Source organism: Lemur catta, chromosome 1 (genome assembly GCF_020740605.2).
Source record: "Lemur catta isolate mLemCat1 chromosome 1, mLemCat1.pri, whole genome shotgun sequence".
NCBI lineage: Eukaryota > Metazoa > Chordata > Mammalia > Primates > Lemuridae > Lemur > Lemur catta.
Window position 1 is genome coordinate 109,943,873 of NC_059128.1, and position 25,019 is coordinate 109,968,891.

A 25,019-nucleotide genomic window follows, 5' to 3' on the forward strand; every position below is an offset into this window, starting at 1 on the left:
GGAAAGGCAAAACTATGCAGACAGTAAATTATACACAGTCAGTGATTGCCAGAGGTTAGGAGGAGTAGCACAGCGCAGAGGACAGTGAAATTACTCTGTATGATACTGTAATGGTGAATGTCACAGCTCTTTTAGAATTTGTCTAGCAAGTTTTCTGGTCCTCACCAGAAGATCCACCCCCCCCCAAAATACTATAATGGTGGACACATGTCATTGTACATTTGTCCAAACCCACAGAATATACAACACCAAGACCAAGAGTAAACCCTAATGGAAACTAGGGGTTCATTCATTCTCACACACACACCTAGGAACTCTATACTTTCCACTCAACTGTACTGTAAAACTACTCTAAACAAAGTAAGTTTGTTAATTTTAAAGCACATAACTGCATAAGAATAAGCCAAGATCATTTTGAGAAAAAGAATGAGAAGAGACCTGCCCTGCCGAACATCAAAGCATATCTCGGTGGCAATATCTTTCCAAATTACCAGCCAGATCCTGAAGACAGTTGCTCCCTCCAGGGATTTGACCCACAGCTATCCTAGCATATGGGTGAACTGTGTGTGTCCTTGGTTGCTCGCTGTAGCAACACCATGGGAACGGCAAAGGATTGGAAATTACTTCATAAACACCCATAGGAAATGAATGCTGATAACGTTTAAATGATGGGCTACAACACAATTATAAAACACGAGGAAACTCTGTGTATCTTGATATATGGGACCATCCCCGGGACCTGTTATTGGGGAAAAAATAGCAAGATACAGACCAGGCACGGTGGCTCATGCCTGTAATCCCAGCACCCTGGGAGGCTGAGGCGGGAGGATCGCTTGGACTCAGGAGTTTGAGACCAGCCTGAGCAAGAGCGAGACCCCCGTCTCTACTAAAAATAGAAAAATTAGCCAGGCGTGGTGGCATGTGCCTGTGGTCCCAGCTACTGGGGAGGCTGAGGCAGGAGGATCACCTGAGTCCAGGAGTTTGAAGTTGCAATGAGCTATGGTGACGGCCACTGCACTCTACCCAGGGAAACAGACTGAGACTCTGTCACACACACACACACACATACACACAGAGCAAGATATAGATTAGAACAGTGTATGGAACATGCTACTATTTTGCACAAGATGGGAAAACATATGTATGCAGATTTCCTTGTATCTGGGTAACATATCACCAGAAGCATACATAGGAAACCTGATGACATTGGTTGCCTCCAGGGAAGAGAAAGTAGTAGCTGAGGGACACAGGAGGGACACATTTCACTGTCTACTTTTACATGCTTTTGGAATTTGGAACAATGTCAATATTACCTATTCCTCCCCAAAGATTTCAGATTATAATGAATATTTAATTTTGAAAAATGTTATTAAAAGCATCTGTCATTAGAATAGCATAGAATTGTTCAGTCAGGAAAGCTACAAGGCATAAAGTCTTTTTTTTGTTGTTTTTTGAGACAGTCTTACTCTGTCGCCCTGGGGAGAATGCAGTGGCATCACTGTAGCTCGCTGCAACCTCAACCTCCTGGGCTCAAGGGATCCTCCTGTCTCAGCCTCCCGAGTAGCTGGGACTACAGGTGCATGCCATGACACCTGGCTAATTTTTTCTATTTTTGGTAGAGATGGGGTCTTGCACTTGCTCAGGCTGGTCTCGAACTCCTGACCTCAAGCAATCTTCCCACCTCGGCCTCCCAGAGTGCTAGGATTACAGGCGTGAGCCCCCTTGCCCAGCCTGCATAAAGTCTTTAGAAGAAAAATTTCTAACTGCCTTTCACAATGTGACTGACTTCATAATCCATCTTAAGTCACATCCGTAGAAACAGTTTGGCAAACATCAGAATAACAATCATATTGAATGTTTATTAAACACTTATTTGCACGTCCCTCTGCTAAGCATTTTACATATACCACCTCATTAGATCTTTACATTAGTCCTATGAGCAAGCAAGCATGACCACTGCATGTGAAGAATGGAGGCCCAGAGAGGTGAAGCCATTGGCCTGAGGTCACACAGGAATGAAAAGGTGAAACTGGCAGTCTATGCGGCACGTGGTCCTCACCAAGTAATGTGTACACTTAACAAGTAGTTATTGGCTAGTGGAGATGGTGGACCCCAGTGTAGGAGTTAGGGGATTAAAGGCCTGATTCGCTCCCTGCTTGTCCTGGGTTCCTCAGGGTCACGGTCCGGCTCACGGCCATGGATGGAAAGTCAGTTCACAGAGGTGGGGTCTCCGGACAGAAGTAAGGCACAGCAGGTAGGTGAGGCTGATTTCTCCGTCTTGGGCCCACTCTGTGAGTACTGCCTGGTCCAAGCCCCCGAAGTGGATGGTGCCCCAAGGCACCACTGGGCCTCAGCACACACTGAACACCGAAGGGGCCTGGCTTCGGTATTTCTCCTGGACTGTCTTGAGGATGGGTATGAGGTTCTGGAAGGTGGGGCGGAAGGAGGCTTCCGTGTCCCAGCAGTTCTTCATGAGAAGATAGATCTAGGAAGGAAACACCCAGGTTGTGGTGGCGGCTCTCTCCATACCGTGATAGTGGGGGCAGGAGAAGATGCAGGGGGGTCTCACCTCGGGGGGACATCTGTCAGGCCGGGGCAGCCTTTCCCCTCGTTCCAGCAGCTCTATGAGTCTCAGCACCGTCATCTGGCCCTGGGTGTGGCCTATGAGCTCGATGAATTTCTATAGTAGAACAAGACGAATTCTTTTCAAGAGGCAGTGAAAACTGCGTGGGTTCTTTTTTTCTCCCCCCCTTTTATTTATTTATCATTTTTTTTGCTTTGTCGTTTTTTCATTTTTTGAGACAGAGTCTCACGATGTCACCCTGGCTAGAGCACAGTGGCATCATCATAGCTCACTGCAACCTCAAACTCCTGGGCTCAAGTGATCCTCCTGCCTCAGCCTCCCGAGTAGCTGAAACTACAGGTGTGCACCACCACGCCTGGCTAATTTTTCTATTTTTTTGTAGAGACGGGGTCTTGCTCTTGCTCAGGCTGGCCTCAAATTCCTGACCTCAAGCAAACCTCCTACCTGGGCCTCCCGAAGTGTTAGGATTACAGGCATGAGCCACCACGCCTGGCCAACCACGTGGGTTCTAACCCCAACTCCACACACTTCTTGGCTGTATGACTTTGGATTTAGGACTTTTCCTCTCTGGGCCTCAGTTTCCTCTTCCCTAAAATGGGGTGACAGCATCTACCACCTGGGGTTACTGTGAGAGTTGGATAAACTAATATTCACAGAGTAAGTCTGAATTATGTGTTTGCTGTTATTATTAAAGCCTTACAGCAAGTAGTTCTTATCCATCCAGAATCTTCTTTTTCTTCTGTAAAGGTTCTCTGGTTTTGGGAATAAACCCCTAACATATTCTGGGCTCCTCCTTCCAGTCTAGGTCTGGCCAATCACTGTGGACCGTGGTGGCTAGGCAGTGATTGGCCACATACGTGGACACATGAGCCAAGGTGGACCAACCAGAGAAAAGTCCTGAGAATTATGCGTAAGGGGGACCACTGGCCCCCAGCCTGCAGCCAGCAGGCAGGGTACCTGGAGGTCTGGGGTTCACTGCTGGCACAACAGGGGGAGATCCTACCACAGAGAAGAGAGGTGGAGAAAATGGGATTCCTGATGACACCTGAGAGTCCAGTGTAAGCCCCACCCTCAGCCACGCCCTTTCCCATGCAGTGTATAAACAGTGGAGTATGCTGTTCCTATTTTGCCTACATCAGTTGGAGTGGGGGTTCTGTCACAATCAAAGCCCCCTGCATGCACTGTAAGTGGCCCATTTTATAGATCAGGACTAGGAGGCTCAGGTAGGTTAAGCGCTTGCTTGGGTAAGGAGCTGGGATGTGAATGTATGTCTAACTCCTCTAGCAAATTCTGGAGCGAGGGCCTGGCTCTCACCGAGGGGGGGCTCTGGCTGGAGTCGCAGTGTGTTAGCAGCTCATACACGGTGACCCCGAAGGACCAGACGTCAGACGCATAGTAGAACTTACCCTCCTTCAGGCATTCTGGGGCATACCTAGGGGGAGGGGACATTCAGGCCTGGGGGCTAGACTCGGGGTTTGGGGTCAGACCAGGCTGGAGCCCTCAAGTGGGACTGAGGGACCCCTCTGGCCTCAGTTAGGACCCACCCTTAAGGGCGCAGCCTGAGTGGGGGTGAGATGCTAATTGGCCAGGCCAGCTTGGCCCCGCCCCCTCACATCTCTAGGCCCCGCCAGTTTCCACTGGGATTTTTCTTTTTTTTTCGGCGGGGGGAGGAGGGGGGTCACCTCAGACCCAGCGTCTGTCTCCTCCACCCTGCCTCTTCCAAATAACCCTGGCACCCCACCCCCAGTGTGCGCCCCTCCTGGTCACCAGAACACGGGGCTGTCCCCATCCTCGCGCACGCAGTAGTACTCGTGGCCTTCGGGCACCGCCTTGGCTAGGCCAAAGTCCCCTATCTTGACCAGCCTGTCGTTGTCCAGCAGCACGTTGCGCGCAGCGAGGTCTCGGTGGATGTAGTGCTGCGCGTGCAGGTAGGCCATGCCCTGGGGGCGGGGTGGACCAGGTCAGGATCTGTGGGGCAGGGCGGGCCTGAGCAGCCAGGAGGGCTGGGGGCGGGTCAGGTCAGGCCTGGGGACTGGCTGCTGGAGAGTGCAGGATGACAGGTGTGGCCAAGCAAGGGGGGCGGGGCCCGAAAGCAGGCGCAGGGCCAGACGAAAGATGCTTGGCGGGGGGAGGGCCAATTGGGCGGGGCTGAATCTGCTGGGCGTGGCCAAGTGAGCGGAGGCGGGTGTGCAAGCCGACAGGCCTGGACTGGCTCAGACCAGGTCAGACCCAAGAGGAGGGAGCGAGTTCTGGAAGCAGCAGCGGGGCCGACCCACCTCACAGATCTGCTGGGCGAAGAGCAGCAGCTGGGCCAGCCCGACGCTGTGCCGGGGCAGGTAGTCTCGGAGGCTGCCCAGGGGCACATACTCCATGACGAGCTGCACCGACTTCTCGCCTGGTGCGGAGGACGGGGGGGACATAGAGGGAGGGGCCGGGGACAGCCCACCCCGAGCCATGCAGAGCCCCCTCCAAAGTGGAGAGGGAAAGCCAAGACCCGCGCACGCTAGGCTCAGTCCTTAGGTGAGAAGGGCCCATCCTGTACCCCATCCCCAACGCGAGGGAGCTACCGGTGACTCTGCCCATCCTGGGTCCACCAGGCAGCCCCCGCCAGGTGGGAAGGAGGCAGCCTGGGCTGAAGAAGCTCTAATTGGCCAAACAAACCAGGCCCCGCCCACAATGCCACACCCACATCCTAGCCACACCCCATACACAGCTAGGCCCCGCCCAGCCCGGCCCACCTTGGTCCTCGCAGCAGCCCTTGTACTTGACGATGTGCTCGTGGTAGAGCGTGCGCAGGATGTCTATCTCCCGCCTCCAGCCGGAGCGGAGCTGGGGGCCGCAGTCCGCCTTGAGGGCTTTCACGGCCACCATCTCGCCAGTGCCGTCGTTGGTCGGGTCGTAGCAGTACAAGCTGACCTTGCCAAAGTGACCCTGGCCGGAGCGCACGGAGCGCACGACGGCTGGTCAGCCCCACCCCCGAGTTCCCTGGCTCTGCCCCCACGCAGATCCACATTAAAAGTTCCAGGTCCCACCTACTCCGTGTAGATGGGTCTCCTGGGAGCCCAGACCTCTTCCAATTCCCCAAGGCCTCACTCAAAGCTGAGGGTCTTCTATGCCACACCCCACTCACTTCTCCCCAAAACCACCCTTAGGCAGGCCTTTACTTAATTCCCAAACTTCTCCCCCACCACGTGGGCCAGGGCCCGCCCTCACCTCGCCCAAATCCCGGATCTTTTTCAAATAGCGCTTGTGGAAAACCGTGGGGTCCGACGCCGGGGAGTCGGGGTTCACAGTCACAACGTCAGCAAGATCTGGAAGAGCCCCAGTAAGTGAGGCCAGACACTGGCCCTTTCCCCAGCGGACCCATGCTTGGGGGTCCCGAAGTGGCTGCTGCTCCACCAGCCTCTGCCCCCAGAGGCAAGAAAACATATTTTTGCAACAACGGAAAAATTACAGTTCCTGTCCAACATGTGCAGAGTGGGCCACATTAAAACTGACACTTGGATGTCCTGAGATTGGATAGAGTGCACAGACATTTCATTGAGTAAAGAAAAAAACTGTGGTGGTCTCATATCCAAAGAAGTTGTGGAAACATTAATAAAAAGGACAGCTCAGGACAGCCAGGGCCTTTAAGTGAATTGGAAACCAGCACACATCCTGAGCCACTGTACACCTAACCACAGACCTTGGGCATACTGTGGGTGCATCAGCAGGAACCCCATCCCTGGCCCCTTCCCCAGGGTCCCAGCACTGGGAGGTGGCTCACTGTGTGGCTGCAGCCGAGTGAGGTCGCGCAGGATGGTGCGGAATGACGGCCTCTGGCCTGGCTCGTAGGTCAGGCACTGACTGGTGAGTGTGGCCAGTTCGGGGCACGAGGGCTCCGGCAGCTGGTGCTGCTTCTGGTAGAAACGCTCTTTCTGCAGGGCAGGGGACCCACAGGAATCAGCAACCCCCATACTCTCCCACCCCTTCCCCAAGAAGCAGAGGCAGGTCCCTAGAGCAGCAGGTCCAGACCAGCCAGGTGCCTGCTCTTGGCCAGTTCCATTTTGTAGACAAGGCATCGGCAAAGGGGAGACAACTTGCTCACGGCCCCAGAGCCAGGACTTGGAACCCCAGTCCTACTGACTCTGCTGAGCTGAGCTGGGACACTTGTCCCTTCTGGCCTGGCTTCCATTCACCTCCCCTGGACGTACCTCAGAGGGGCCTCGGCCCTGAAGGGGGGCTTCCCCATCGAAGCAGATCTCTAGGAGGGTGGCACCAAAGCCCCACTTGTCGGTGGCAGTGCTCAGGCTGTTGGCTCCGCCGGGCAGACACTCAGGGGCCATCCACGGGATCCGCTCCACCCGCTCTGGGGGCCAGGGTCAGAGGTCACTAAGGGTGGGAAGAGGAGAGGAAGCCCCTCTCTGCGCCCAGCCCTGCTCAGGTTCTCACCCTCCCTGGTGAGGGCACTCAGGCCCACGCCTGGGTCACTCAGCTTGATGAAGGGGCTGGTGCCTTCTGCCAGCCCCGGCCGTGCCAGCAGGACGTTCCGGCCACACACGTTACCATGAACCAAGTTCTTGTCCTCCTGGGGTGGAAAGGAGAGGGATGTGGCCATGGAGGAGGGGCGCAGACCTGACTCCCAACCCCTAAACCATGGGGCCCCCCCAGGGACAGCCAATGTGAAAAAGACAATTGTGGTGACTATTGGGATGCCAATACACTGTCACCATGACGAAATAGCGCTGGGGACTGTGCGGTACTTCCTGTTCTCCCAGAGCTGGTGGCCAAGGCTCTCCTCAAACCCACACAGGCACACTCCTTCTCCAGAGCCTTCGCACTGGCTATTCCCTCTGCCTGGAATTCTGTTCCCCCAGAACCCTCAGAGCTCCCCCCTGCCAACCTCCTTCTGGGGCCACCTATTTAAAACTTCACCTCTTCCTCAAACCATAGCAACTCCTTATCTCTGCCCCTATGCTTTTTATCTTTTAATTTAATTTTATTTTTTTTAAGAGACGGGGTCTTGCTATATTGCCCAGGCTGGTCTCGAACCCTGGGCCTTTAGCAATCCTCCCACCTTGGCCTCCCAAAGTGCTGGGATTACAGGCTGAGCCACTACGCCTAGTAGTTCTTATTATTTTCTAACATATTGTCACATACTCATTTTTCCTTGTTTGTCCCTTCCTATTAAAATGCCAGTTCTCTGAGGACAGGGATTGGTCTGTTCTGTTCTCTGTTGTGTCCCCAGGGTCTAGAACAGGGCCTGGAACATAGAGGGTGCTCAGTAAACACTGAATGAGTAGGTGAAGGGGGAGCTCTGGAAACTGGGGTGACCAGAGCAGGAGGGGCTGGAAGAAGGAAGGGTAAGAGAGAGAGACAGTCAGAGGAGGCCACACAGCCAGGCCCCAAGGGCCTTGGGCCACTAGGCAGAGGAGGTTCATGAGCCAGGGTCTGCGTGTAGACTGAGCAAAGGGTGGAGGCCTCCCACCCCAATGCCAAGACGACCCTGGCCCTCCCCAATGCCAAGGGCCCCAGGCACAGGCCACGCACCAAGTAGCTGAGGGCACTGGCCAGCTGCTGGGCGACCACCACCTTCCAGGCCACAGGCACATGGCCTCTCTCTCGCCGCAGCCACACATCTAGGGGCCCATGTTCCACGTACTCCGTCACCATGATGTCTGCAAAGACAAAGCTGCTCCAGAGGCTACCTGCCTGCTTCTACCCTCTGGAGGGGGAGACGGGCAGGATTGGACTCAGGGACTGGGCTTGTGGCTGGGGAGGTGTCAGGGCAGAGGTGTGGGCAGGGTTTGGTCTGGGTTGGAAGTGAGTTTGGGGAGAGGAGAAATGCAAGACAGGGCAGAGGCTGCAGTCGGTGCAGGGTAAGGCAGAGGTGGACAGTGGCGTGAGTCCAGGTGGGCTGGGGCATTGAGGAAGGTGAAGTTCAAGTGATAAAGGTGACCACGGAAGTGGGGAAGTAGGGTGCTTGAGACTGGGGCACAGTGATGTTAGGATGCCAGGCCAGGTGCAGTGGCTCATGCCTGTAATCCCAGCACTCTGGGAGGCTGAGGTGGGAGGGTCACTTGAGGCTAGGAAGTCCAGACCAGCCTGGGCAACATAGTGAGACCCCATCTCTACAAAAAAATAAGTAAGTAGCTAGGCATGGTGGTGTGCACCTGTAGTCCCAGCTACTCAGGAGGCTGAGGCAGGAGGATCACTTGAACACAGGCATTCGAGGCTACAGTGAGCTGTGACTGCATCACTGCTGTACTCCAGCCTGGGTGACAGAGCAAGACCCTGTCTCAAAAAAAAAAAAAACCCAAAATGGATTCTTCCAGAGTTGGCAGGAAGATGCGGGTCTGGGCGTGGGCCAGTGCCAAGGTGAAAGTAAAAGAAATGTACACACATGGGGTTGAAGGACTGGCGGGTCTGGGGTCACCTGTACAAGGAGTTTTGAGGTCCACACAGAGTTGGGGTGTGCTGCAGCTGGGCTTTCAGTAGGATTGGATGTCAGGGTCCCGACAGGGCTGGGGTCTGCCTGGGGCACTAGTGCTGATGGGGTCAGAGGGTGGACAGGGCCTAGGTTGTGGAGGTCATGCCGGTGGCAGATGTTAATTGAGATGTAGTCAGGAATCAGGGTGTAGGTCAAAGGTCAGGGTGCAGGCGAAGTCAAGGGATGTAAGTTGAGGGCTAGAATATAGTCAGAGCTGGGAATATAGGTTGAAGGTCAAGGTGTAGCCGAGGGTCAGGGTGCAAGGGAGAGTGGAGAAGTGGTCATAGGCTGGGGTGTAAGTTGGGGGTCCGATGCCACCCACGCAGTAGGTAAAAGTGGGGGGTGGCGGGGAACAGGGGCTTGGGTGTGGCGGGGCCCACTCACTCTCAGAGCCGCGCACACAGACGCCGTGCACAAAGGCCAGATGCACGTGGGACACCTGGCTCATGAGGCTGGCCGTCTCGTAGAAGGCCTGTGGGGACCAGGCAGGTCAGGTGGCTGCAAACCCAACTCGTCCCATCCTGTCCCCCTGCGCCCTACTCTGCAGACACACGCAGGCTGGGCCGTGTCACTCACCAGGGCAATGTCATGGTGACTAGGATCCAGCACTTTGAGCACCACTCGTAGCTTCTGCCCAGAGTTCCCACCGGGCACGAGAGGGTCCCCGCCGTCCACTTTGCCCTCCTCGGGGTCCCCACCCTCCACTTGCAGGACGCCCTCATACACGTTGGTCCTCGTGCCCTGGCCCAAGTGGGACAGCTACAGGAACAAGGCACAGAACATCGCCATGAGGACAGTTGGCAGCTGACCTCTCCGGGACCCTAGCCCTTCCCTGCCACCCACCTGGGTGATCTTGTCCTGGCCGACACGGTGGAAGCTGAGCTGACTGAGGTTGAGCTGCCTGCTGCTGGCCCGAGGCCCCCGCATGACAATGAGGTTGGAGATTTCTGGGGGCAGGGGTGATGTCACTGAGGGCTGGCATGGGGCAGAGATGCCACCCCCACCCAGTGGTCCCTATCACCGTACCTCCCGGCCGTGGCAGGCAGCAGCGGTGCAAAGAGAAGCTGTCGTTCCCGGCCCGCAGCCAGCAGCCCTGCAAGGCGGCCCGCAGCTCCCGCACGCTGGGGAAGGAGCGGCCCCAGCCCTCCAGCACGAAGGCCCCAGCCCGCTGCTCAATGGGGAACTTGCGGAGGTGCAGGCTCTGTGCGTGGCCAGGTGACTGTGTGGAGGTGGCAGGGGTACACACGGTGAGCAGGGGTCCAGGCAGGGAGCATGTCCAGCCCCAGCCCAGGTCTCCTGCCCCAGGCCCACCTGGCCACGCTGGGCCACTGTGAGGATGAGGCGGTAGAGGTGGCTGGTGCTCCAGTGGATGAGGTACAGGCCGTCCTCGGGCCGCAGCTTGGCCTGCACAAACGGCTCCCTGGGGAAGAGGGGGATGAGGGGACACCATCAGGCCACCCAGAGCCACTGCTGGACACACACTGGGTAACAACACCACAGAACACCTGTCCAGAGGGGCACAACCCAGCTGGGACAAGTGACAGACACATCCACTAAAGTTGTGACACTAAGTCTGGACACACACACATATATACAGCCACTCACACAGAGACACAAGCACAAGAACAGGTACAAACTTGTGCATGACAGACACAGGGGCTGACAAGGTTGACACACCCAAGACAGGAAACAGCCACCTGGGGCCACTCTTAGGGTGACAGATGATGGATGATCTGTCATACACCCAAAGGACAACAATCATAGATACACCTGATTATGTAACACAGCAACACGGGGGCCCTGACATCCCAGACCCCGAGGTGACAATTATCAGAGGCACTACAAGGTGACACAGCCACACAGGCCCAGATAGCAACACATGCAGTGGCTGACACAGCAACACGGCCCCCAGACACCTGTACCAGGGGCAGTACACACCCAGCCGTGAAGGCAGGCACGGCCACAGGCCTCACGAGGTGAAACAGCCACTCCCCCCTGCCCCTGTGTCACAGGTAAGGACAAGAGACAGCTGATGACCAGATGAGCACACAGACACAAACCATGACCTGGCAGCACCCAGGATGGCCATGCACACCCCTGCACCTGATGACCCCACAGGTATGGACACTTCACATTCTTGGCCCCACAAGTCACAAACAAACCTGCTGAGACAGTGACACACAAATTGCCAGCACGGCACCTGCCTGCAGAGGTGGAAGTGCCCGACATACCCCGAATTGTCACCAGTGTCAGTGCAACACATCACCCATTTTGTGCAATGACAACCTCAATATGCAATGACAGTCTCAAACACAGTCACTGGGGCAGTGACATAGCCACGTGACAAACAGGCAGTTGTACATCCAGAACTGCACAGTGACAGTCCCGAACACAGGATGCTCATGATGACATGCAGTCCATACCACCTTGTCCCATAACCCCTGATGTGCATACGTACGTATGCTCACTCTCATGTACACACAGTGTGTGCACACACATCCATGCGCACAGGCAAACACGTGTGCACACATAAAGACACTGGTGTGTGTGCATGCACTATCATAAATGCATGTGTACGTGTACACTCACATAAGCACACACTGGTGCATGCATGCACACGTGTGCACACACACACACACTGAGAAATAAATGCACACACACATGCACACGTAGCCAAACACATATGCACACACACAGCCCCTGGTGCTTACAGTCTAGCTGGCAGCCTCAGTGGTACCCCCCTAGGTCCCCTAGGCCCCCCTGCACCCCCGCCCTGGGCACTCACAGCAAGGGGCCGTGGATGCCATCCTGAATGCTCATCACCAGCCGTGGTGGGGCCACCTCGTGGCACAGGTAGTGACTGGAGTCAGCTGTCAGGCGGAAATAGCCATCCACGAGTGACACGAAGGACAGGGCCTCGGCCCGGGAGGGCAGGCTGAGTTCCTTAGGACAGGGGCAGGTCACATCAGGCAGGTGGCCCAAACCAGAGCAGCCCCCAGCCCGGACCCCCCACTCCTGCCCGGGCCCCACCAGGCACTTGTTGTCCTGCCGATGGATGCTGACATGGCGCTCTTTGAGCACCACATGGGTGATGTCCCGGAAGTCGCAGAAGTAGGCCCACGGTGGCTCTTGCGGCCTGTCCACTGGTGGGTCCCCCACCTCGTGCACCTTGGCTTTCTTCCCAGACAGGCTGGCGTGGGGATTCCTGCCACTGCTGCCACTGATGTTGCTGCTGCCACCGCCACCACTAGAGCCCTAGACACCCAGTGTGTAGGGCAGGGGTTGGAGTAGGCGATGCCTGTTAATTTCCTTTGCACTTTTCCTCAGGAGAGAGATGGGAGCCAGAGGGGCCAGGCACCACCTCAGGTCACCCTCCCAGGAGTCCAGGTGTCACAGGTAGGACAGGGACCCACTCCCAAAAGATAACACATGTCAGCAACCTCTGGGAAGGCAGAGTGGACAATCCCGGTCCACTCACCCCCAGGTGCCAGGTCCCCAGACAAAGGGATTTCCCAGGGGTGTAGACTCCAGAAATCAGGACCCCAGGGGGCAGGCAGATGTAGCACACTCTCCAAGGAATAGACCCCAGGGGACAGCCAGCCAAGAGCCATATGGGGAGAGGGCTCACCTCAGCCACCCTCAAAGATGAGCAGAGATCCCCGCCCCAGCCCTACTTGGAACCCCAGAGCGGAAGAGGCACCCTGCTCACCTCCGTTTGTATAGGTCGCCACTGGATGCCGCCGGTGCCTGTCACCAGCACCTCGTGGGTGGAGGGCCCAGCTGCAGACTCAGGGCTGGGGTCCGCGGGGGACGGCCCGCTGTCCAGGGTGTAGCAGGGCTCAACTTCGGCCTGGGCCAGCAGCCTCAGGTGGCACACCGGCAGGCGCTCTGTGCCAAAGCGAGGCGCCAGCCGCTCCAGTGTGGCCAGGTATTTGACCATGACCAATTGCTGGGAGAGGAGGCCCGGCTGAAAGGCCCGGATGAACTTGCGGAAGACATTGCGCAGGCGCAGCCGCGTCAGCACGTTGTGCTGCTGGATCTGCCTCCGGAAGGAGCGTGGGATGCAGTCCTTGAAGCTGTGGGGGCCACATGGAGGGATCTGTCAGGGACCTGTGTGGCAGGCCAGGCTGGGCAACATGGGGCAAGCGGCTTAACCTCTCGGAGCCTCAGCTCATCTAGAAAATAGGCACACTGGCCGGGGACAGTGGAAAATGCCTCAAATCCCAGCACTTTGGGAGGCAGAGGCGGGAGGATCACTTGAGGCCAGGAGTTCAAGACCAGCCTGGGCAATAAAGCAAGACCCCATATCTACAAAAAATAGAAAAATTAGCCAGGCGTAATGGCGTCTCCTGTAGTCGCAGCTGCTTTGGAAGCTGAGGCAGGAGGATCACTTGAGCCCAGGAGTCTGAGGTTGCAATGAGCTATGATGACACCACTGCACCCTAGCCTGGGAGACAGAGCAAGATCCTGTCTTAAAAAAAAAAAAAAAAAAACATTAAAAATTTCTATATTCAGTTGCCGTGGAAACGGGCCTTTGCCACCTTCTGCCTCAGCCTTCATGTATGCTATCCTCTCTGCCTAGAATGTGTTGCCAGTGTAGTCTGGCAACCTACTCAACTTATGGTCTCAGCAGAGAAGTCATCTCTTCCAGGGAAGCATTCTTTGATGTCCAGCCTGCACGGGGTCCCTCCTCTGGGCTTCCCAAAGCCCTGGACTTTGCTGCCACAGCCCTAGTCCTTCAGAGGATAACAGGATAGAGATGGCAAAATACATGCTTTAAGAAAAATGGCTGTCTTTTTTTTTCTTTTGAGGCAGGGTCTTGCCTTGTCACCCATGCTGGAGTGTAGTGGCCCAATTATAGTTCACTGGAGCCTCCAACTCCTGGCCTCAAGCGATCCTCTCACCTAGGCCTTCCAGAGCACTGGGATTACAGGTGTGAGCCACCGTGCCCAGAGAGAATGGCCGGTTTTGAAAGATCCATCTCTTGTGCTGCCTCCTCCAGGCAGTATGCCCTGACTGGCCAGCCCTCACTGCGATGCATGGATCCACCACAGCTCTGTTGGTGGGAGTGAGAAGAGTTGGCTCCCAGCTCCCCAGACTCCTGTGTCCTTCCTTCCCTTGAATTAGAATGAGTTCTCAAAGCCAATGGGCTTTGGGGGTCTGCCAGGTCCCTACTTTCCTGTTCCAATTTCCTCCCCCACCCCACTAACTGCAGCCTCAACTCCTGGGCTCAAGCGATCCTCCTGTCTCAGCCTCCCAAATGGCTGGGACTACAGGAGTGAGGCACAGCACCAGGCCTGTATATTTCACTTTTGTATTTTGTTAACTGCCTGACTCCATGGGATGGGACCTCCAAGAAAGTGGAGAGTTTTGTCTGACTTGTTCACTGTTGTGACCTCAACATTTAGAACTAGTGCCATTCAGGAATATACCTGCCTTTATTTTATTTTATTTTTTTGAGACAGGGTCTCACTCTATTGCCCAGGCTAGAGTGCAGTGATATCATCACAGCTCACTGCAATCTCAAACTCCTGGGCTCAAGTGATCCTTCTGCCTCAGCCTCCCATGTAGCTGGGACTACAGGCACGTGGAACAATGCCTGGCTAATTTTTCTATTTTTTGTAGCGATGGGGTCTTGCTATGTTATCCAGCCTGGTCTCGAACTCCTGGGCTTTCGACCTCCCAAAATACTAGGATTATAGGCATTAGCTGCTTCACCTGGCCCATACCTGCCTTTAAAACAGACAAAAAAACACAAAAAACTAGTGCTAGTAGGTGTTCACTAAGTGATAAATGAATAACAGCATGGCAATATGCAAAGTCCACCCTGGCTCCCAGATGTTTGGGGCATTCCCACCCCCTGCGACCCAGGCAGTGTCAACACCCCATTCCCAGACACCTGATCTTCTTGGCCACCTCCTCCAGGGGTACACCGCGGTGGAGGGCAAGGTGGCAGAGGTGCAGAAAAGCCATGCCCAGGCTCTCATTCTTAAAGTGGTGGATCTCCTCTTCGTTTGAGAGCTCCCACAGTGATGCTACATCATTCACAAACTCGTGCTTGCCCTGGGGACGGGGGAGTTGGGCAGAAAAGGAGCCGTAAGAATGCATTCACTCTCTAGCCAGAGGACTCTGGTTTACTGTTTCTGGCCACCTTGGGGAGGGGAGAGATCACCATTTTCTGGAAAGACCAAATATACAGCACACATACCAACTCTGTCCAATCCTATGCCTGTGGCAGACATCACTAATCAATCACAACACTCTTTCCCCTTCGACCCAAACTCAATCAGTTCAGGCAACCAAAAGATCCCAGATGCCATGAGTTGAAACTTATTGGCTATATTGAATCAGGGAGGGAAGTGGAGGCTCCTCAACTGCTCGTAAGTCCCCCCTAAATAGTCCTGCCACCCCTCCCCAGCCCTGCTCACACCTGCTCAAAGAGGTACTCAAATGAGGCTGGGTCCAGGAGTTGCACCCCCTGCTCTGTCTGTTCTGAGGAAGCCTCGGTGCCTGGGGGCCCGCAGCGGTACACAGCTGGCTCCTGAGGATTCATGCCATGCCAGTTCCGGAAATAAAACCTGCAGGAAGGGAAGGGCACAGCTGGGGGCTTAGTATAGACTCAGATCAGGTCCAGAAGAGAAGGGGACAAACCTTCCAAGGGGCCTTCACCTACCTCATGCGGAAATACAGCACCAGGCTTGTGTCACTGGAGATCTCTAGGATGTGGTTTGGGGGCAGCCAGACTTGAGCTTGGGCATCGAATAGGGCAAAGAGATTGACGCAGGGAGGAGTTATGCCTGCATCAGGGGAGAAATGAGGTCAAGGTCAGGTCACCTGATGCCATCAACAGGGAGGACCCCCAGATTCTCTGTCTCTCTTTACACTCCTACCCTGGGCCACCTCCCCTGCCTACAGCTTTGGTCTCACATTGCTCATGGGCAGAGGACAATGCATGAGTGACTATGCTGTGGCCTCACAGGAGGACTTCATTTCCCAGCCTCCTTTGCAGCTAGGATGGGGCCACTGGATTGGTTTCTGGCCAATGGGAGGTGGACACATTTCCAAGCTTGGAATTAACCCCCTTACCATCTTTCCTGTCACCACCTTGTGCCAGGTGGTGAAGATGGAGGTGAACCATCCAACCTGTATTCGATTTTAGGTAAACCTTGATTGTCTTAAAACAGGAAGATTTGGAAGTTTGCTTGTTACTGCAGCAAAACCTATCTTAGCCTGACTAACACAACCCTATCAGCTGCTGGCAATTTGCCCAATGTCTCCCCTAAACTCCAGCCCCAAAGACACATGCAACCTCCTCCTGGGATCTCCCCATGAACATCAGAGGCCCCCCTTAGATGTGCCTTATTCCAAACATATCTCATTCGTGGACCTCAAACCTGCCCCTCCTCTGCCCAGTTCTCTGAGCCAGGAACGTGGTCCTTGTCCTCAACTTCTCCCATCCCCTCCACAGAAGATTGGTCACCAAGGCCTGCTCTTTCTGCAGCCTCCATGTTCTTGGGATCCGTCTGCCACCTTCAAATCCAAAGCTCAACTCTAGTCCAGCCTTCAAACTTGCCATCATTCTCCATAGCCACCCAAGGCATCTTTCTTTTTCTACATATCATTTTAGAGTTTTATCTAAAATAGTCCCTTTAGAATAATTTATGATCATGTATGTACCAGCCACCAGATAAAGAAATAAAACTTGACAAGTACAACTGAAGCTCCTGTCTACATCTTTTTTGTTTTTCCTCCTTCAAAGAGGTGGTCAGCATACTCCCAAAGTAGTGTTTATCATTTTTGTGTCCTTTCCAATCTAGTCTTGAATGTCACAAACTTGAAATGTGTGGCATTATACTGCAGATGTCTTTCTGCAATGTGCTTTTCATGCTACAGTAGGGTTTTATTTATGTATTTTTTATTTTTTTAGAGACAGGGTCTCACTCTGTTGCCCAGGCTGGAGTGCAGTGGTGTTATCATAGCTCACTGCAGCCTCAAACTCCTGGGCTCAAGGGATCCTCCTGTCTCAGCCTCCAGAGTAGCTGGGACTACAGGTGAGTGTCACCAAACCTGGCTAATTTTTCTATTTTTTATAGAGACAGGGTCTCACTCTTGCTCAGGCTGATCTCAAACTCTTGGCCTCAAGTGATCCTCCTGCCTCGGCCTCCCAAAGTGCTGGGATTACAGGTGTGAGCCACCGCACCCAACCACCATTTTTAACTATGATAAATGAGGCAGCTCTGAATGTTGTCATAGGTGTCCCCTGGGACACGAGCTGAGTGTTTGTAGAGTGAATATCCATCCAGGAGTGGAACTACATGGCCTCAGGGAATGTACATTTCAACTGTTAGAAGATGTCAAGTTGCTCTGCAAAGTCATTGCATTTAATTGTACTGCCTGTTGCAAAGGGAGGATATCTTCCTTGTGAGACTTCCTAAAGAACCAGTCAGATTGCTTCACTCTCTAGCTTAAACCTTCCATGGCTCCCTGTTGTCCCCTGAAAAAGCTCAACACCTGCCCCCGCCACCCCATCCCAGCACTGAGTAACCATGACCTTGCTTCTGCCTATTATGTTCTGGTTTCAATTCTTACTTCCTTTCAAACTGTCCAAATTGAAACCCCAGTCACCCTGAAGGTCTTTTGCTTCCTCCAACTGACCGAGCTCTCTGGGCACTCTATGCACACTGTTCCCTCTGCTGGGCCTCATTCACGCCACCCAGCTAACCTGTCCAAGTCCTTTAAGAATCAGCCACGGATGGGGAAATATGAGATGCAGACATCCACCGGAGCGCCCCAATCCAGAAGCAGGATGTGGTGGCCGAGGGTTAAGGGGGCTTTCTGGAGGAAGGGACAGGTAAGCATTGCCTCCTTGGAAAGAGCCCTTCCCTCCACCAACAGGTGAAATCATACTTCCGAGCACATCGACTGCAGCTTCTCTAAGCCATTCTGGGGTTCTGCTCCCTACTGCTCTCAGGAGGTCTAAACTCTAAAGTCCTCCGTCTAGCATATAACTTACTGTAAGATCTGGCCCTGGTTCACCTGCCCCCTTCATGTCCCACCTAGAGGTCACCTCTGCCCTACTCTCCTTTCTCCTGCCTTGACCGCTCCAGCCTGTTCCCCTGACTGCCGCCAGAGGGCGCCTGTGAGCACCCAAGTCCAGCCATGTTTCTCCTCTGCTCACAGCCCTCTGGGGGTCCCATGTCATTCAGAATAAAATCCAAAGTCCCCTCCAAGGCCTACAAGCCCATACATAATCTGCCTTCTCACGTCCTCCTGTCTCCCCTTCACTCACTCTGCTCCTCACTGTTCCTGACCAGTTCCCACCTCAGGGCCTTTGCACTTGCTGTTCCCTCTGCCTGGATATCACCATGCCTCCCGCTCTCACCTCCTTAACTTGTCATTCAAGTGGCACCTTCTCAGAGAAACCTCTCTCCACCCCCAGCACGCCCCATCTCCCTTCGCTGCTTAATATTCCTCCATTATCTCTGATGTTCTCATCCGGTTTTCTTACTTTTTTATTTTAAAATGTATTTTATTTATGTTTTTTTAGAGACAGGATCTCACTCTGTCACCCAGGCTGGAGTGCTGTGACGTGATCACAGCTCGCTGTAGCCTTCAAATCCTGGGCTTAAGTGATCCTCCCACCTTAGCCTCCTGAGTAGCTAGGATTACAGGCGAACATCACCACATCTGGCTAATTTTTCTTTTTCTTTTTTTTTTTTTTTAGAGATGGGGTCTTGCTATGTTGTCCAGGCTGGGCTCAAACTCCTGGTCCCCAGTGATCCTCTGATCCTCCCACTTCAGCCTCCCAAAGTGGTGGGAGCCACCACACCTGGCCATTTATTTATTATGTTTCTGCTGTCTTCCCTACTAGAATATCAGTTCTACAAAGGCAGTGATTTGGGGCTGGCACATAGTAGGTGCTCACTCAGTGGCTGCTGAATGAATGGATGGATGGATGGATGGATAGGTGGGGCCCAGCTGCTACCTGTACCGCCACCCAGCCCTGATGGTGTCGATGTCCCAGACTCACCGATTTTGTGTGCGATATGGATGCAGACCTCCTCAGCGGTTAGCGAGCTGTCACTGAAGGTGACCCAGGGCTCCCCACCACCAGGGCCAGCCCAGTGCAAAAGCACCTTCAGGCCCCCCATGGCAGCCACAGGCTGAGCTCCGTTCGCATCGGGCTTGCTGCCCCTGGAGCCCCGCCGTTGGCACAGGGGCATGCTCCTCACGGCTGACTCGGCTGGGAGAGAACAGTCTGTCAGGTCCCAGGCCTCGCCTGGAGGCCCCCTTTAGCACCTCAAAGATTCTAGGTCCCCCTCACTGTGTGACCTTAGACACCCGATTCCCCATCTCTGAGCCTCTGTTTCCACATTTTTTTGACAGGGCTGGGGTATGCGTCCCCACCTAGTAGATCTGTCATCAATGATAACAGTGAAACCACCCCCCCCCTTTTTTTTCCCCTAAGAGACAGGGTCTCACTCTGTCACCCGGGCTGGTGTGCAATGGCTCATTCATAGCTCACTGAAGCCTTAACCTCCTAGGTTCAACCAATCCTCCCTCCTCAGCCTCTGGAGTAGCTGGGATTACAGGCACATGTCACTATGCCTGACTAATTTTTCAATTTTTTTTCTGGGCTGGGCGCAGTGGCTCACACCTGTAATCCTAGCACCCTAGGAGGCCAAGACAGGAGGATCACTTGAGATCAAGAGTTCGAGACCAGCCTGAGCAAGAGTGAGACCCCGTCTCTACTAAAAATAGAAAAATTAGCTGGACATCATGGTACATTCCTGTAGTCCCAGCTACTGGGGAGGCTGAAGCAGGAGGATCGCTTGAGCCCAGGAGTTTGAGGATGCTGTGAGCTATAATTACACCACTGCATTCTAGCCTGGGGCAACCAAGTGAGACTCTCTCAAAAAAAACTTTTTTTCTTCCTGTAGAAATGAGGTCTTGCGGTGTTACCCAGGCTGGTGTCAAACTCCTGGCCTCAAGTGATCCTCCCACCTCAGCCTCCCAAAGTGCTGGGATTACAGGTGTGAGCCACTGTGCCCAGCCCCTCCCCTCTTTTGACAATATGTACCAACATAAAAATCCACTCTGAACCCACCTCCCTGAGATCAGCAGGCAGATAGGCATAGTCAAACAGACCTGGGGGTGAGTCCTGGAGCTCCCTGTGTCAGCTATAGCAGGTCACTCAGCCACTCTGGGCCTCAGTTTCCCCATCAGGAAAAGGGAGGTGCTGGGAACATTGCCATCAAAAGATGGTTGTGACGTTTCAACGAAGTTCAGCATGTTACACGTTCAGTTCAGACCTTGATGCAGACATGAAAAAGATAACAAATGACCAAAATGAGAACAAAATAATTATGATTAATTTCATCATTGTCATTGTTTTTCTCATTTAGGCCACGATCCCTGTCGCCCACACCTACCCTTTCGCCCCATGAGTGACTCCAGTCCCTGCTGACTGCTAGGAGGATTAGGGTCCAGCTCTGTTTCCCCAACCCAGGGCCTAGGCCTCCTGAGTGAAAGGTTAGGTCTCCGGTATGGTCAGGGAAGGGCTGTCAGGGATTCCACTGATGTCGCTGGTTTAAGACAGTGATGGGAAGAGGAGGATGTCACAATGGCAGAAAGTCAAATGCCTCAGGACTTGGCTCCTCTCTGAGTTTATCTCGTTGTCTGGAAAATAGGTATGCAAGTCTCTACTTCAAAGGGTTGTTGGGAAGATTCAACGAGATGGGGCAGGGGAAGGGCCTGGCACACAGTAAGTGCTTAATAAATGCCCAGTGTTAACATCTACTAATGTTTCAGACGAGATCCAAGACATGGGGCTTTCCCGGTGCTCACTTCCTCCTTCCTCGTCCGCACTGGATCCAGACCCGCCTTTGCAGATGGGGTCGGGGTGAGGTCCGCACCTGGGAAGGCTGCAACCCCCCGCCCCGCAAAACCTCCAGAGCCGGCTGACAGGGGCAGGAACCAGGATGTGCACTCACCGGGCATCGGACCGGACCCGAGGCAGCGGGGGCTCCCATCCAAGTGCTGCCTGCCAAGCGCAACCAGTCCCCGCGCCTCCTTCCTGATGACCTCCCGGGAGCGCCCCTTCCATGTCCCCCTCCAGACTCACCCTTCCCCCAGGATTCTGGACTCGAACCCGGACCCCGCCCCGCCGCCGCCGCCGCCGCCCAGGGGAGCCGCAGCTGGTTCGCCACCGAGACGCCGCCTCCCATTGGCCGCCTGAAACGCACACGCCCATTGGCCACTGCCCTGGCTGTTCGCCGCTACTGCGGCGGTCCAATTGGGCCTTGGTGTTACTCGTGACTCAGCCTCGATTGGCTGGATCAGCCCCCCGGATGCACTACAACGTCTGCGATTGGCTGCCACGGGGAGGGCGGAGATACGGAAGTAGGCGGGAGAACTGGGTTTGGGGCGGTGTGACCAGAACCTGGGTTTCCCAGCTGGGTTCTGTACTCAAGTCAGGTGTATATGACCCTGACTCGGGGCGTAGGATCTTGTCCTCACCTCAGCGTTCAAGGCTGCACCCGGACGCCATTCAACCCTCCAAACCCCTGCCTTGTGGCTCCCCCTTCCATCCTGTTCCACCTCCCTTCTCTCGGCTCTACCTGGCCAACTCCACCTTGCGGGCTGGGATTCCCCACTTAACTTCCGGGAGGCATTCCTGACCTACCAGTTCCTGTCCCCTTCCTGATCACCAGCAGCCCTGTCGTCTGAGGCCCCCTAGTGGTCAAGGTAGCAGCTTGGACTTCCCACCACTAGATCTGAGTTCAGATCCCCACTGGCCAGTCAGTGGTTGCCATTTACTGAGGAGGCTACACGCTGATCGCTTTACGTTGCATTATCTCATTTAATCCTGTCAGCAACCCTCTATGTGGGGCCTCTTATTATGCCCATTTCGCAGAGGAAGACACTGAGGCATGGAGAGGTGACAAAGACTGTATCTCTGACCAAACTTTAGTCAAACGTTAGTTCTCTGACCCCTCTTCTGGACTAGGCTTTGATCAGTCCTTGACCATGACCCTGAGCCTGTCTTTGGCCTGGCCTGGCCAGTCTTAGCAAAGGATCCTACTAAGTCATCCCCCACCCCTAATATCTGATCAAGTTCCTCATCCCCCACCTTTGACGTATAAATCCTTGTCCTGCCTTTAGCAAGAGTCTTGTTAGATCAGTTTAGCAAGACTCTTCCTACCCTTAATATCACCTCTTAGTAATAATATTCCCTCCACGACCCCCTCACTCTGATTTCTGGCTATTAATCCCCGGCTGTCTTTGCCGCATTTGGAGCTGAGCCTGATTTCTCTCCCTTATTGCAATACCCCTATTGTATAGTCCTGAATAGAGTCTTCCTTACCGTTTTAACAGTGTTAGAATATTTTTTTTTCTTTAGCAGACAGGCACAGACAGGTCAGACTGTTCTGGAGTTGGGGTCTGTTTGCCAAGGACAAGGGCACATGGCTGCTCCTCTCTGAGTCTGAGAAAATATGGCGAAAAGACTGTCTTGCAGCACAGCTGTGGAGATTCAGTATGAAAATGTGGATAAAGACTTAGCCTGCGGTGACTCACGCCTGTAATCCTAGCACTCTGGGAGGCTGAGGCAGGCAGATCGTTCTGAGCTCAGGAGTTCGAGACTAGCCTGAGCAAGAGCGAGAACCTGTCTCTACTAAAAATAGAAAGAAATTATATGAACAGCTAAAAATATATAGAAAAATTAGCCGGGCATGGTGGCGCATGCCTGTAGTCCCAGCTACTTGGGAGCCTGAGGCAGTAGGATCGCTTAAGCCCAGGAGTTTGAGGTTGCTGTGAGCTAGGCTGACGCCATGGCACTCACTCTAGCCCAGGCAACAGAGTGAGACTCTGTCTCAAAAAAAAGACAGCCTGGGCTGGGTTCACTGGCTCCTGCTTGTAATCCCAGCAATTTGGGAGGCCAGTTCGGGAGAATCGCTTGAACCCAGTGAGCTATGATCATGCCACTGCTCCCCAGCCTGGGCAATAGACCAAGACTCTGTCTCTAAAAAATAAAAATAAACAATAAACAATAAAAATAAACAATAAACAATAAAAAAATCATACTAAAACAAGAAAACTATGCATATGTATCATACTGTATATGTTCTTCTGCCATTTGTTTCTATTTACCCAATGATACATTCTTGACATTCATCCATGTTGACATAAGAGACTCTAGAATATTCCTTTTCTCTGCAGTATCATATTCCACTGTACAAATCAATAGATCAAAATGTAATTGTCCTGGCCGGGCACGGTGGCTCATGCCTATAATCCTAGGAGGCGGGTGGATCGTTTTGAGCTCAGGAGTTTGAGACCAGCCTGAGCAAAAGCAAGACCCTGTCTCTACTAAAAAATAGAAAGAAATTAGCTGAACAGCTAAAAAATATGTAGAAAAAATTAGCCGGGCATGGTGGCACATGGCTGTAATCCCAGCTACTCGGGAGGCTGAGGCAGAAGGATTGCTTGAGCCCAGGAGTTTGAGGTTGCTGTGAGGTAGGCTGATGCCACGGCACTCTAGCCTGGGCAACAGAGTGAGACTCTGTCTCAAAAAAAAAAAAAAAAGATTTAATTGTCCATTCTCCTATTGATAGCCTTTTATGTGGTTTTCAATTTTATTCCTGCAAGGAACATTCTAGGGGTGTAAATGCACACAGGCACAGGTTTTTTGTTTCATTTTGTTTTGTTTTGGTGGCCTTAAGGAATCTTTATATACACATATATATGTGTGTGTGTGTGTGTGTGTGTGTGTGTGAGATCAGACCCAAGGCCCAAGTGTATCGGTTACAGAATTTTAAAGTCATTTAAATGCACACCCCAAATGGTCTCCTTTACTAAGATAAGGGCATTGGTTTGGATTTATTGGGTCCCTGAGGTTGGAATGGGAATATTGGGCAGACATAGATGAGTCTGACAACTCTGAACCCACAAATATCCTTATATCTGAAGGAATTGAGCTTTCATGTATTAAAAAAGAAAGAAAAACAGAGCCAAGAGGATCACTTGAGCCCAGGAGTTGGAGGCTGCAGTGAGCTATGATTGTACCACTGCTCTCCAGCCTGGGCAACAGAGTGAGACCCTGTCTCTAAAACAAAACAAAACAAAACAAAACAAACAAAAAAACTCTTTCATGAATTTTACCTATGGGTCCAGTTTTCTATTTCTTTCTTTCTTTTTTCTTTTTAGAAAAAATAGAGATGGGGTCTATCTTGCCCACGCTGTTCTTAAACTCCTGGCCTCAAGTAATCCCCTGCCTCAGCCTCCCAAAGTATGGGTCCAGTTTTAAGGGACAATGATAGAACAAACCGAGCTCCCAAGACAAAAAATAAAACCTCACCACTTCCCAGAAGCTCCTCATTTTGAATCAGTAACTCCATCACTATGTTCCCTTTGCTTGTGTATTTTCTTCACAGCCCTTATCACGACCTGCCATTTCACTAGAAATTCTTCTTTTTTTGAGACAGAGTCTTCCCCTGTCACTCTGGGTAGAGTGCAGTGGCATTATCATAGCTCACTGCAGCCTCAAAGTCCTGGGCTCAAACGATCCTCCTGCCTCAGCCTCCCAAGTAGCTGGGACTACAGGGGCGCACCACCACACCTGGCTTATTTTTCTATTTTTAGTAGAGATGGGGTCTTGCTCTTGCTCAGACTGGTCTTGAACTCCTGACCTCAAGCGATCCTCCTACCTCAGCTTCCCAGAGGGCTGGGATTACAGTCATGAGCCATCGCACCTGGCCTGGAGTTTCTTTGAACACCAGACTGCCTGCCTGACATCTGTTCTTGAAGGTCAGCTCCACCAGGGAGGGGTCTGTCTTGTCATCTGCTGTGTCCTCAGTGCCTGGAATTGTGCCTGGAGCCCAGTGAGTGCTTAAGAAGCCATTGCTGGAGGAGAGAATGGCCTAGAAGCCGTGGCCTTCCAGCCCAAGTTTCCTCTGTGTCGCTGCC

General features: G+C 53.3%; 1 protein-coding gene and 1 non-coding gene across 7 annotated transcripts; one reads left to right on the forward strand and one right to left on the reverse strand.

The window, feature by feature from the left end:
- Window positions 1-115: 115 nt before the first annotated feature.
- Window positions 116-177, forward strand: LOC123631269. Its single transcript, XR_006733111.1, has one exon. It is a non-coding gene; the product is annotated as a U7 small nuclear RNA (small nuclear RNA).
- Window positions 178-1,839: 1,662 nt separating this feature from the next.
- Window positions 1,840-21,264, reverse strand: TYK2 (tyrosine kinase 2). Of its 6 annotated transcripts, none has more exons than XM_045545579.1 (26): window positions 21,178-21,235; window positions 20,486-20,732; window positions 20,202-20,365; window positions 19,084-19,296; window positions 15,727-15,850; window positions 15,484-15,631; window positions 14,953-15,116; window positions 12,763-13,129; window positions 12,084-12,308; window positions 11,839-11,996; window positions 10,365-10,473; window positions 10,080-10,272; window positions 9,897-10,000; window positions 9,630-9,812; window positions 9,438-9,525; window positions 8,114-8,241; window positions 7,016-7,151; window positions 6,778-6,932; window positions 6,351-6,501; window positions 5,798-5,895; window positions 5,323-5,515; window positions 4,861-4,979; window positions 4,352-4,524; window positions 3,899-4,016; window positions 2,570-2,680; window positions 1,840-2,485 (listed from the first exon to the last, which is right to left on the reverse strand). In XM_045545579.1, exons 4-26 carry the CDS (start codon window positions 19,274-19,276, stop codon window positions 2,351-2,353), a joined length of 3,573 nt encoding a protein of 1,190 aa, XP_045401535.1. In that variant the 5' UTR covers window positions 19,277-19,296; window positions 20,202-20,365; window positions 20,486-20,732; window positions 21,178-21,235; the 3' UTR covers window positions 1,840-2,350. The 6 variants fall into 6 exon arrangements, with proteins under 6 accessions (XP_045401535.1, XP_045401553.1, XP_045401526.1 ...); XM_045545597.1 differs by having other exon boundaries at window positions 20,486-20,638; window positions 21,178-21,234; XM_045545570.1 differs by having other exon boundaries at window positions 21,047-21,222.
- Between the last annotated feature and the right edge of the window lie 3,755 nt (window positions 21,265-25,019).

Bases quoted from the DNA above. Each gene is read 5' to 3' on its own strand.
- TYK2 (XM_045545589.1), bottom strand. From the start codon at position 19,276: ATGCCCCTGTGCCAACGGCGGGGCTCCAGGGGCAGCAAGCCCGATGCG. The intron at 11,997-12,083 runs GTGGGGCCCGGG...CCCTGTCCTAAG, and splicing joins GGCAGGACAACAAGTGCCTG to GAACTCAGCCTGCCCTCCCG. The intron at 6,502-6,777 runs GTACGTCCAGGG...CCTGCCCTGCAG, and splicing joins AGGGCCGAGGCCCCTCTGAG to AAAGAGCGTTTCTACCAGAA.